The 13,600-nt window shown below is 42.3% G+C and overlaps 1 protein-coding gene across 2 annotated transcripts in view; it reads left to right on the top strand.

Annotated features, from left to right (window-relative positions):
• Positions 1–10,017, top strand: part of LOC138962432 (dynein axonemal heavy chain 5-like) — a gene marked incomplete at its 5' end in the record, with an annotated part of 134,548 nt that extends 124,531 nt beyond the window's left edge. For both annotated transcript variants that reach the window (XM_070334240.1, XM_070334239.1), the window contains 12 exon segments: positions 682–849; positions 1,286–1,421; positions 1,756–1,895; positions 2,265–2,429; positions 3,238–3,432; positions 4,731–4,881; positions 5,262–5,373; positions 6,225–6,381; positions 6,954–7,166; positions 7,683–7,811; positions 8,668–8,794; positions 9,290–10,017. In XM_070334240.1, coding sequence (XP_070190341.1) covers positions 682–849; positions 1,286–1,421; positions 1,756–1,895; positions 2,265–2,429; positions 3,238–3,432; positions 4,731–4,881; positions 5,262–5,373; positions 6,225–6,381; positions 6,954–7,166; positions 7,683–7,811; positions 8,668–8,794; positions 9,290–9,573 — 1,977 coding nt within the window.
• Between the last annotated feature and the right edge of the window lie 3,583 nt (positions 10,018–13,600).

Below are 13,600 nucleotides of genomic sequence, written 5' to 3'. Positions count from 1 at the left end.
AACAAGTGAAACAAAGAAGAAAAGTGAAAAAGTTTGAAGAAAAATATCACACACACAATTTGTAACCAACACACACATGTAGTCCCGCCCGGAATAAGCTTTTTTGGGATGATTTACGACTTTTGCGCACATTTCGAGCAGACGAAAACACAACATGGCGGCTCTCGCTCCTCCAACTATCGCGAGACACAAAAAAACGAAATCTCGCGCGCGCGAGATCCTGATACATCCGGTGTTTCTCTGTACGCTATCTTGTCACGACGACTTGTTGACAAACGAAGATTCGCGAAAGAAAGAGAAAAGCGCCGAGTCTTGAGTAGAGAGCTAATAAAGTACCGGTAATCGCTAATCGAGCGAAATGAAAATCCGCGGCGACTTCCATTAGGTGAATGCTATTCAAGTTTAGGTAACGTTTTAGCCGCATCTTTTTATAAGCCGCAATGCGATTTTTTTTTTTAAAAAGTCGCGGCTTGTAGTCCGTCAAATACGGTAACTAAATGTTGGAGAAACAAAGAGACGTAAGCGCTCAAATCTAAAAAAATCAAGGCCTTCAAAAGGAGGAAGTCTTAAATGTGTCTTGAAAGGGGGGTTTCGCTGTACATAGGCCACACATACATGAACCCCAAACAACGTCAAACAAAGATGTTTGAAATCAAAACGTGAGTCAAATCTTGTTTTCAGGCCTGGAAGTTGTGGTTTGACGAGGATGCCCCCGAGGAGTGCCCCATTCCTGACGGCTACGCCACCACTCTAGACACGTTCCGCAAACTGCTGCTGATCCGATCATGGTGCCCTGACCGTACCATCCCCATGGCAAAGGTCTACGTTGCCGAGGCGATGGGACCGGCTGTAAGTCACTTCTCTGTTGTCATTTTAACCTCCCTGCTGCATGCCTTTTTTTTTTTTTATCAAACTTTCTATTGCATGTATACAGAAATTAATTTAGAACTTACTGAGCCAAGTTGCAACCTTGTAGTTTTTACTTTGATTCTGCCCATTAGAAAATATATTCCATGTGAGCAATTGATTAAATTGCTTGAAATGGATCAACAAATAAAAAAAAATAGAAATGGAAATCAATCATTAAATAACTTGTGTGGTAATCGGCTACCGAAGCAATTCACTAACAAGTCAGTGAAAGAGTCGGTCAATATCACAGTCTTGCACATATTTACTCTTTTGCTTTCAGTTGACTGAAGGCGTGATCATTATTAAATGGAAAGAGTACAAACTTATAAATATATATAGAAACGTTCACATGTTCAGTTAACCCTTTCACTTGCAGTTTGCTGAGGGTGTGATTCTGAACCTGGAGACCATGTGGACAGAGTCCAACAAGCGATCGCCGCTGGTTGGCTTCCTCTCCATGGGATCCGACCCCACAGAGAACATTGAGCGACTCGCCAAGCAGAAGGGCTTCAGTAAGTCCATCACTGTTTATTTTTGCGATGAGTACAGATAGGGGTAGTCTTTAAGCAGGGTGGCCACAGGAAATCAAGTTGTTATACATTTCAACTGTCATTGCTCTGTCTACCCACCCCCACCCCACCCCCACCCCACCCCCACTTTAAGACTAAAATTCCCCCGTGTTAAGACCTTACTTGTTCACATTTTCTGTTCATAAGATCTGTAAGTTTTCCTCCATTTTTAGACTCCCTCCCATTTAAGACCTAATGTTCTCAGATTTGTAGAGGTCTTAGAAAGGGGGTTCCACTGCATTTCCTCTTTATTAACCTGCTTATTATTGTGTTCCAGTGATCGGAGCAATTTCCATGGGTCAGGGGCAGGACGTGCACGCCCGACGACTGATGAGCGTCTCCATGGCCGAGGGACGATGGGTGCTGCTGCAGAACTGTCATCTTGGTCTGGACTTTATGGATGAGGCTCTGGACACTGTGAGTGTTGACTGTGTGTGTGTGTGTGTGTGTGTGTGTAGGGAGTGGGGTTGAGGTTGTTGGTTTGGTTGTTTGCTTTTGGATGTGTTTGTGTGTAGGGCATGGGAGAGGTCTATCAGAAGTGTGTAGCATGTGTCTACAGTTGTCCGATCTTGCTTTCTGCAGGTTAATGTTTTGTGAAAATGTGTTGTGTTTGCCAAGGGTTTTAGGGGAAAAGAATCCCAGAAGTGAATGGAAGGAGAAACTTGTAATTTACATAATGAACATAATTAAATACACTTCTGTTGAAGTAACGAGTTTTTCAACAGTAGCAAGAATTCCACAGACATCACAGACTTTAACGTGTCTTTTCTCTCCCCCACCATGCAGGTACTGACTACAGAGAACGTAAACGACGGATTCCGCCTGTGGCTGACCACAGAGCCCCACCCCAAGTTCCCCATCAACCTCCTGCAGTCCTCCATCAAGTTCACCAACGAGCCCCCCATGGGCGTCAAGGCTGGCCTCAAACGTACCTATGGTGGTATCACTCAGGTAAGTTGTTGCATCCTTGTTTGGCATCTCCTTTTCCTGCCTGCGCCTGTAAAATGGTACGGCAATGAAAAAATGTTCCAAATGTGTGGAAATATTTCCTGTCGTCAAAGCCTTGGTACAGTAAAACCCCCCTTTTAAGACTCCCCAATTTTGAGACTCCCTCCTTTTTAAGGTCTCAATTTCTGAGATTTTTGGAGGTCTTGCTAGGTGTGCGAGATGGCTTCAAGTATCACAAAAAGGAAGGTCTTTGATTGTATACTGTACTGGCGATAAAGTCGAGACTTCAATGTTTTAGATATGAGAGTTTTCTACTGGACAAGTTTTAAGTTTGAACTGTCATCTTGTTAATTTTCGAAACTTCTCCTTCAAAACTAGTATTCGTCAGTTTTAATCAAAATAGTTTTGAGCTGGAATTGCCATAAATAGGCCTATTTGCTGTCTTTTTTGTCTAAGCTCATGGGCTAAAATCCCACATACACTCATGTTTTTTGCACAAGAGGGCTGTTTCTTGTATGACCGTTTTTACCCCACTTTAGACAGCCATACTGCTATTTCTCATTATGAAGGGCGTTCACATCCCTTTCTTAGAAATGTCCCCACTAACGTTCTGGTCTCATTTGGATATGACGTAACTGTTTGATCAAATCATGAACGGCTTTTAATGACAGCCAAACCAGCAAAGACAGTTAAAAAACGAAGCAAACAATGCCATCCCAGCTTTAACTTCCAAGCCTGGGTAACTCAAATTCAATTCGGGTGCATATTGACTGTCAGTTCTAAACATACAATATGACTTTATTATCACCAGGAACAACTGGAGTACAGCAACATGCCCATGTGGAAACCGATGCTGTACAGCGTGGCCTTCCTTCACACCACTGTACAGGAGCGACGTAAGTTCGGCCCCATTGGATGGAACATCCCCTACGAGTTCAACCAGGGTGATTTCAACGCCACTGTGCAGTTTATCCAGAACCACCTGGACGACATTGACCCCAAGCGTGTAAGTTTGATAAGCGTTTGCCTTCTGATGGGTTGAATTAGTCTTGCTCTGGAGATGTCCTGAAATTTTGTGACTTGGAAAGATTCTGTTTAATGTTGAGTTTTAATGTAAAGTAAAGATTAAGGGTAGTGTAGTTTTTATGTTTGTTTTTAGTGTGCATCTTTTGTGACGTAGACAATGTTGAGAGCGTACACTTTGATGCTTTCTTTGAATTTTAACAATTATTATGAATTCCTGAGAGAAAAAACAAACATTCTGTTGCTTTAAAAGACACAGTTTTTATGCTGAGAAAAGGCAAATAGGTAGGTTCACTTTTGTATTATGAAGTGTGTGTACAAATAGATTATGAAAGCTACACAAGAATTGGGCAGTGTTTATCCATAAAAAAGGCATAATGGCTTTCTTACTTGGGCAGAAGACAGTATCCTTGGCACAAAGGGTCAAAAATCCAAAAGATAAGCCCTTAAAAAAATATGGGCATAAAAAAATAAGCCCTTATTAGAAAATAAGGCCTTACGAGAAATAAGGCCTTATTTCTGTAAGGCCTTAATAAAAATAAGGGCATAAAAAAATAAGGCTTTATTTTTTTGACCAATCGTGAAGCTGAATAGAAGTCCGCTGCGCCGCACATGGGCAGAGATCTCATAACAAACATGGCGAATGGGTTCAGTGATCGTGATGAACTTTTGAGAAGAATTTGTGCTGAAATTGGAAATTGCGAGAGAATGGGGTTTCCGATGAGGTGTGGGTGCGCTCAAGGTAAGCATTGTTTACATGAAATGACTGTTTGATTTATATCAGTGTAACATTTTGATCGCTTTCGAATGTCCGGATGCGCAGTAGCGATGCGCAGAAAATAAGGGCATATTTTTTTAAGGGCTTATTTTTTTAAGGTCATAACAAAAATAAGGCCTTATTTCAGTAAGGCCTTAACAGAAATAAGGCCTTATTTCATTATGCCCTTATTTTCTTATGGCTCTAAATATTTAAGGCCTTATTTTTAAAATAAGGCCTTAATTATAGAAAATAAGGCCTTATTTTAGAAATAAGAGCTTATTTTCAAAAATATGGGCATATTGTCAAAAATAAGGCATTATTTTTTAAGGGCTTATTTTTTGGATTTTTGACCCTTTGTGCCAAGGATAGAAGACCATGTGCTACAAAATTACGTCTATTTGAAATCAGCAACTGTAGCTTAGGTATAGCACTAAGTTGCCGGTAGTATGTCTGAAGAGGCCTGTTTGATTCTTTAAATGTTTGCGCAGTGAGTTAACTAGCTTCTCTGTGATTGCTTGCAGGGCGTGAACTGGGTGACAGTGCGATACATGATCGGTGAGGTGCAGTACGGTGGTCGTGTGACAGACGACTATGACAAGCGTCTTCTCAACACCTACACCAGGGTGTGGTTCACTGAGCATATGTTCAGCGACAACTTCGCTTTCTACACAGGTATGTACTGATCATAGTGGATTTCTCTGACTTTCTTTCTCCCTTTCTCTCTCCTTTCCCTCCCTTCTGTCTGTCTTCCTGGCCCTCTTTCTTTTCTCTCTCTTTAACTTTCTCTCATGAACATAAACGTGTGCGTGTTTGTGTGTGTGTGTGTCTACATGTGTGGATGTGTATGTATGTGTGAGTGTGTGTGTGTGTGTGTGTGTGATTCTGTCTGTATCTTTGTGCCCGTTTCTGTGCCTGTGTGCTAGAACATGTGTTAATGTATGCGTGTACGTGTTATTGCCCATATATAAAGCACCATGAAAAACTGCATTACAGACAGCCATGTGATCATTAGAAACAAAGAAATGAATGCACATGTATTCTTCCCATGACAGGCTACAAGATTCCCAAGTGCAAGAATGTGGAGGAGTACAGAAACTACATTGAACAACTGCCACTTGTGGACACACCCGAATGCTTTGGTCTTCACCCCAATGCTGACATCACGTATGTAAAAGTGCTCTGAAACTTAATTGGCTTCAGGTTTCTTTTTTCTTCTTTTTTCTTTTTAAACATCCCTGAACTGGAAATCTACAGACGATCTAATAAAAGCATTTGTCCAAGTGTTCAGCATATGGAGTGGAGTCTGTAGCGCCATATTTATGAGAGAAAGTGAAGGATGAGGACCTCTGTTCATCTTCATTCTGTTTTTACTGAAGGCAATACTGGAGGGGTGGCTGTAGTGTTTTTTTTATTGGTTTTTAATTTTTTTTTTTTATAGGAGAATGGTAATGTTCTTCCTTCACAACGGGGCAGAAAACAGTCAAACTCCTCTCAGGTTTAGACAGCTATAGGATTCTATCTGTCATTACTTTCAGATCGCAGCAGTGTGTTAAAAATCATGATGTCTAAACAGGTAAGGTCACAAAGCTCAACATTTCTGTCTAGGTTTGTTTGTTTGCTTAACGCCCAGCCGACCACGAAGGGCCATATCAGGGCGGTGCTGCTTTGACATATAACGTGCGCCACACACAAGACAGAAGTCGCAGCACAGGCTTCATGTCTCACCCAGTCACATTATTCTGACACCGGACCAACCAGTCCTAGCACTAACCCCATAATGCCAGACGCCAGGCGGAGCAGCCACTAGATTGCCAATTTTAAAGTCTTAGGTATGACCCGGCCGGGGTTCGAACCCACGACCTCCCGATCACGGGGCGGACGCCTTACCACTAGGCCAACCGTGTCGGTTTTCTGTCTAGGTAGGGCGACACAACTCATGATGTCTATACAGGTAGGGTGAACAAACTTATGATTTCTAAACGGGTAACGTGACAAAACTCAAACTGTCTGTCCAGGTACCAGACCAACACAGCCAACAGGATGCTGGCCACCATTGTCAACATCCAGCCCAAGGAGTCGGGCGGAGGTAGCGGAGAGACACGTGAGACCATCGTCTACAGGCTGGCTGACGACATGCTTGAGAAGCTCCCCGAGGACTATATTCCTTTTGAGGTCTGTGTGATTATACAGTGGGATAGTCGGCTGTAGGTGTGGGGTGTAGAAAGACATCAAATTTTACGGATGTGGATATGCATCACGTGACTTTCAACAAGATTTGGCAAAACGCTATAGGTAATGCGCCTACAGGGAATGCGCTCACTTTTGGTCGACTTAGACCCCTTCTGCGCTAATTGTGACCGCATTGTTTTTGTTTGTTCTAATGACCTTCAATGCATCTTACTACTCAAGACCCAAGATTTTATGTCCCCACAAAAATAAGAAAAATTGCTTTGCAATGTCAGATCGTTTGAAACAGAAAAAATCACATTGACTAAGAATTGAATTAAAATGAATTGGGACTTCTTCATGGAAGCTACTTATTTTTGTCAAAAAAGAATGGGTGTGCCCTATGGCAGATAGCAACTTATAGTGCCAAAATTATTATCCAATGAGACTTGTGTGGGATTGCAGGTGAAAGAATGCCTGAGGAAAATTCCCAAAAATAAATGGGTGTTCTTTATGGCAGATAGCACCTTGTACAGTAGTGCAAAACTTACGATCCATTACAAACTGTGCGATTGCAGGTGAAAGAACGCCTTAGGAAGATGGGCCTCCTGCAGCCTCTCAACATCTTCCTGCGCCAGGAGATTGACCGCATGCAGAAGGTCATCGGTGTGGTGCGGTCCACCCTGAGTGACCTCAAACTGGCCATCGACGGCACCATCATCATGAGTGAGAACCTCCGTGACGCCCTCGACAACATGTTTGACGCCCGTGTGCCCAACACCTGGAAGAAGGTGAGGGGGTTTGTGTGATAAAACTCAAAAGATATCATGGGAGAAAGAGAGTGTTAAGCTGAGCAGGATTTGTGTGTGTGTGTGTGTGTGTGTGTGTGTGTGTGTGTGTGTGTGTGTGGTGTTATTCCCAGACTAAGAAAATGATAGGTCAGCTGGACCTGGATTGAAAATATGTAGTGGTCTAATTGTTTTTGATAAAAAAACATTGTTCTGTCAGAAGTCCTTCTACATGTCCACTAGCTAGGGGTAAGAACAATACATCTTCTGAAAAGAAAGATATGCTTCAGTGAACAAAGACAGGTCTGAGAACAACACTGTTCATGGAATGTTTTGATTTGACAGATGCTGGCAAAGTTGATCACTATGAGAAATACTTGCAGTTTCTTTTCTTTCTTTTTTTAAATTTTTTTTTAAAGGATACAGTTGTGTTGCATTATGTTATGCTGTGCAGTGTTGTGTACGAGTGTATGTTTGAGTGTTATGTTATTGTATGTGTCGTTATCATCTGTGTTTCAGATCTCCTGGGAGTCTACCACTCTGGGTTTCTGGTTCACTGACCTGTTGGACCGTAACACTCAGTTCCACGCCTGGCTCTTTGAGGGCAGGCCCACCTGCTTCTGGATGACTGGTTTCTTCAACCCTCAGGTATATACTCATTTCAAGATTTTGTAGTCGTATTGTATTTTATTCAATGATGATATTCCACTTTTGGCTGTGAATAAGTTTACAGTGATATGCTGGTATAGAATGCACATGTAGAAATGGTGCAATGATATTTGAGTGAATCTGTACATCGAAATGCACACATTACTTCTACAAGGGGGTTGGCATGGGCAGGCACACACAAACATGCATGTAATCATGCATGCATACAGGGACATTTATCTGCAGAAGTAATATTGTCGAAAACTTGAAAATAAGTCATCTTTTATGCTCATACTTGAGGCATACTTGAAGTCTTCACTTGAGCCCTTACGTCTTTATGTTAAAGTAAAATCAGCCAAAGAGTCACTTGCCATACCATTTTCATTTTACTCATCTCACAATATAAAGAGGTTCTGATAATGCTTGAGCTTTGTAACCATTGCAACTGGTAACAGGCAAAGACTGTTCCTGCTCAAAATTTAGGCAATGTGTATATGAGTCACAGTAGGTACTAATAATGTAGTACAGTGGACACATTTTTAAGACCCCTCAATTTAACACTCCTGTTTTTTAGACCCCGTTTCCGCCGATTTTCTGTTCATAGCCTTTGTACATTTACCTCCATTTTAAGACTCTCCCCTTTAAACGACCTGAATTTTTCAGTTTTTTGGAAATCTCAAAAGGGGAGGTTTAACTATACTATAAAAATAAATTGATACAACAGGCTTTAACATTTTGTGTGTATATATATTTATATACCCTGTTTAGTGTGAGGGCTGGTTGTAAATAAGCAACCACTTTGTGCTTAAACCATTACCCTCGTAAATTAAAAAAATTGTCATTGCGTGATTATCAGGGCTTCCTGACAGCCATGAGACAGGAGATCACGCGTGCCCACAAAGGCTGGGCTCTGGACACCGTCATCCTGGACAACGACGTCACCAGGATGATGAAGGAGGACGTCCACTCCCCTCCTGGAGAGGGTAAGATTAGTTTCCACCACATGCTCTTTCAATTTCTTATTGATATGTTCATCTGCATGCCCAGTTTGAAGCTGCGATGCTGGCAACGCTGTGGAATGTGTTTCGAGTTTTAGGGACATCAAGTGGTGCAATCTGAGAAATTTTATTTGATTATATACATGTAGTTATAGTTTAATGTCAGATATTGAAGTGAAGGCTTCTGAAGAGTGTATGTAGAATTGTCTAGTGCCCCAATATGGGTTTCTTGTTGAACCATGATTTTTTTGTTTTCTTGATGAGTTTGGATTGATAAGCTACCGCTGTATACATTTTTTGTCAACACAAACTAAATCTTTTTATGATTTGAAAATTAATGATTATGTTAAATTCTTGGATGCTGTAAAATCTGTACCTTTCTTTTCCTAATTCAATAGAAACTCACCAGTAAAAAGCTTATTTTTTTCCTCATCCAGTAGAAACTCACCGCTTAAAAAATATTCTATTCTTCATTCTCAGGTGTGTACGTTTACGGCCTCTACCTGGACGGCGCCGGTTGGGAGCGTCGCAACACCCGGCTGATCGAACCGACGGCTAAGGTGCTGTACACGCCTCTGCCGGTGGTGCACGTCAGCGCCACCAACCAGGAGAAGGCACGCTCCCTCAACCTGTACGAGTGCCCTGTCTATAAGAAGCCGCAGCGTACCGACCTGACCTACATCTTCCCCTTGATGCTGAAGACCAACAAGAACCCTGACTACTGGACCCTCCGAGGAGTGGCCCTGCTCTGCGACATCAAGTAGAGAGACAGGAACAAAGCTGGGGAGGGTGAATGCTACTTCTGTTATGTGATGCATTTCTTGACTGTTTTTGGTATGATCATGGTTTGTCGGGCTGCAGTGATGGTTTTGATTCAAATGTGCAGAAAGTGGTACAAGAATTGTAAAAACCTACTTGTGGATGACAACCAAATGAACAATATGATCAAATTGCAAAAGATCAAATGACGTGAGATTGAACAACATATCAACACTCCAAAAGATCAACACGACAGAAAATTGATGCAACGGAAAACTGATGCAACACGGTGCAGAAGAAAGAAAAAAAACATGCATGGTTGCTGGTTTCCAGCATTGTACAATTAGGCAAACTTAGCCATACTACAACAGTTGATCATGGCAAATTTCGTTATTTTTGAGCCATTACTGGCAAAGATCGTATTAAGCTTGAAAACTTGATATTTGAAATTTAAAAAAAATGCCCAAAATTTCTTTTGCCAAAGAAAGTAATATCATATACTGTTCAAAAAAAGAAACGCATAGCTTGTAATATTTGGTTAATTTAGTTATATGGCTACAAGGATATCCACCAAACTGCAGAAAATGTTTATCTGGTCGTCGACCTTTCGTCCATTGCCACAAGTGAGCTCTGCACGTGACGCATGCGTTATCAGTGGCTACAATGTCAAAATTGCTCATTTGGCATAACCACTCGTCATGCTTCAGTGTAATCTCGTGAAACTCGGGGAATATTGAGCTCTCGCCATGTCTTCCAAAACCCATAAAAGCGGATTGTTCGCCACAAAGAAATCAGACGACAATTCAGCGACGAAAGATGGCCTGATTGAGCGGAGAAGACCGCCAAATTGCATTGGGTCGTTTACAAGCAGGCCAAAGTCAAAGTGCAATCGCCAGGCACTTCCACGTGTCCCAGAGCACCATCAGTAGACTGTGGGTCAGGTTTCAAGCCACTGGCTCCGTTGCTGACTTGCCACGAGCGGGAAGACCAAGGGCGACAACTGCTGCTCACGACCGCTTCATACGGCTCCGCCACCTCCGGAATCGTTTCCTGTCGGCCTCATCTTCTGTCCAGGCTCTCCCCGGGCCACACCGATTATCGGACCAGACCGTGCGGAACCGCCTGCATGATGCTGGTTTGAGAGCTCGCAGACCTCACAGAGGAGCTGTCCTCACCCGCCGCCATCGCCAGAACCGAGTGCAGTGGGGCAACCAGCACCTTCGCTGGACCGTCCGGAATCACTGGGGACACGTGTGGTTCAGCGACGAGTCCTACTTCCTGCTCCAGCGACATGATGGTCGGAGGAGGGTCTACCGGAGAGTAAACGAACGTTACGCGCCCAACTGTGTGGATGAGGCACCCGTTCATGGTGGTGGAGGCGTCATGGTGTGGGGGGCGATCAATACCGCTGGAAGGAGCACCCTGGTGCACGTCCAAGGGCGCATAACTGCCCAGCGATACGTGGAGGAAATTCTGCGCCCACACGCCCTTCCTCTTCTGGCTGACCAGGATGCCATATTCCAGCAGGACAACGCTCGCCCGCACACAGCACGACTCACCACCCAGTTCCTCACCGACCACCATGTCCAGGTGCTTCCCTGGCCATCCATGTCGCCAGACATGAACCCGATAGAACACCTCTGGGATGAATTGGACAGACGTGTGCGCAGGCGAGAAGAAGCGCCGGCAAATCACCGCGATCTATTGCAGGCACTTCAGGAGGAGTGGGACACCATCCCACAGCAAGATATCCGGCATCTGATCCAGTCCATGCCCAGAAGGTGCCGGGCAGTTGTTGCTGCTCAAGGCAGTCACACCCCCTACTGACTTGACAGCCTCGGCACCCAATCGTATTGATTGACTGATTGATTTGAAGATGCAAATGAACTGTGTGTGCATTCAACTGTGTCCATACCAAATTTCAAACAAATAATCTAAATATTGGATTTTCTGTTAATTTTTTCGAAAAATAAAACAAATTTGGCAAGTAGCAACTATGCGTTTCTTTTTTTGAACAGTATAATAGGATAATAATGACATGTCTTATGCAGATGTGATAGCAGAATGTGTTTCACCTTTTTTTTTCATTGTGATTTTAAACACTTTTTGTGATTAATTTATTTGTGATACGTTTTAACCTTTTGTTTTTCTGTATTTGATTACAAATGTTGTTTGAATTACTGCATGTACAATTTGAATACCAAATGTTTCGATGAAAAATCAAAATCTTGCCCAAAGAACCATTCTCTGGTTGTGATTTTTATTTTACTGCTGTTCCCTGTTGACACATTTTTGCATCACCCTGATCCGTTTTAATCGCTTCTTGGATGTATTTCTTCTATTTATGCACGCTGACTTTGGTGGTGTTTTTACCTTGCAAGTTCTGCGACTTTCAAATCAAAATGTATCCGTCCACTTGAATATCGTTGTAACGTTTGTATTGTTTTGTGTGCTCTTACATATCCATTTTTTTTTTCACCTGTTGCAATAACTTGTTTTTATTCAGAGTGCAAATAAAAATTCAATGCATTGCTCATATTTTTTTTTTATACCCCACCCCCAATACTTGTTCCAAATTGTATAAAACCAAAGCAGGCATCTGCTGACTTTGTTTTTGAAGAGTGTGATATTCTTTTCTAGATGTGCAAAGTACAGTTTTCACAAATATGTGGAATACGTACACATTTTGTCAGTATTATAATGTGTTTATTTATAACCAGGCTGTTTTTTGCAGTATTATGCAACTACTTACCATTGTTTACACAATGCAAACACAAGCAATAACAAAAATTAAAACCAGTTTTCAGTCATTCCAGATACAATGTTATGTTTCTGTCTTTTACAAGGAACAGTAGACTGTGTTAATTGAAAGAAACAGGCATTGATAGTGTATGCCTATTAGGTTGGTGGTTGGAATCGGTTCTCATTTAAGAATTACAGAAGGCGAAAACATACATAAAATAATATTTTAATGATCTGTCTCTTGAAATATGCAATGTACAAAGCACTAACTCTTTTGGAGTGTTTTGGTCACATACAGACGTGTTTGAATAAAGAGAAAAGTACAAAACACAGGTTTTTTGTGTGTGTACGTGTGTGTGTGTGTGTGTGATACAACTTTGTGTTTTTTACACCTGGAGAATATATGTGAACAGTGTCTCCCAAATCAATATCAGTGATAATGATGCTTCACAGTATTCAACCGTGACATTGCAAAGTGAAGATACTTTATAAAGCATTGGCAACACTACAATTGGGATCACCGGTCATGTAACCTTTTTCGTGCACTGCACACGCACTGTTGCATAATATAATGTCATGAAATTAACAGTAGGTATTTCTCCTTATAAGCACTCACGTTTTAATGTACTGACAAGAGAGAATTGCACAATTAAATCATGGTTGCACAAGATTTCTGCAAAGCCTTCCTCTACTGGCACTCTCGCATATATATGTGTGTGTTAGTCTGTGTAAATGTATGTGTGCGTGCGTGCGTGCACACAAGTGCGTGTGTGTCTATGTGTCGCTGTATGTTTGTCTGTTTGTTTGATCGTCCGTCTGCGCTTGCGAGCATAGAGCATGTGCGCGCGAGCCTTTGGGTGAATGATTCTTTCTCAACGTGTCTGTGGTTACGCATGGCTGCGCGTGTACATGTTCTCTGGGCGTCTCGGGGCTATTTTGCTTGGGTGGTGACTCACTCAGTGAAGCGCGAAATAAAGCACATTGAGTTCCATCGAGTCAATGGTTGAGAACGCCCCTCTATCCGTAAGCTAACTCGACTGAAGAGTCTCTACACAAATAAAGGATAGTCAAACATATCTTGCCACGGCCGGCCCACAGGTTAATCTTTGTTCCAACTTAATCGCATGAATGATAGTTAATGTTCAGCTGCCCGTGCAGTCTCCTCGCAGGGCACATACCGCATGTCACTGTCATTCAAATACAAATAATTGTGAGTGGGGTTAAGTTTAAAGGAGGCTTAAGACAACAAATCGCATCACCAATCAGTGATGTTCCTGCAATGGTTACAGA

This window comes from Littorina saxatilis, linkage group LG3 (genome assembly GCF_037325665.1).
Source record: "Littorina saxatilis isolate snail1 linkage group LG3, US_GU_Lsax_2.0, whole genome shotgun sequence".
NCBI classification, from domain to species: domain Eukaryota; kingdom Metazoa; phylum Mollusca; class Gastropoda; order Littorinimorpha; family Littorinidae; genus Littorina; species Littorina saxatilis.
The sequence above is the reverse complement of the archived record's forward strand: the minus strand, read 5'-3'. Positions and strand labels throughout refer to the sequence as shown.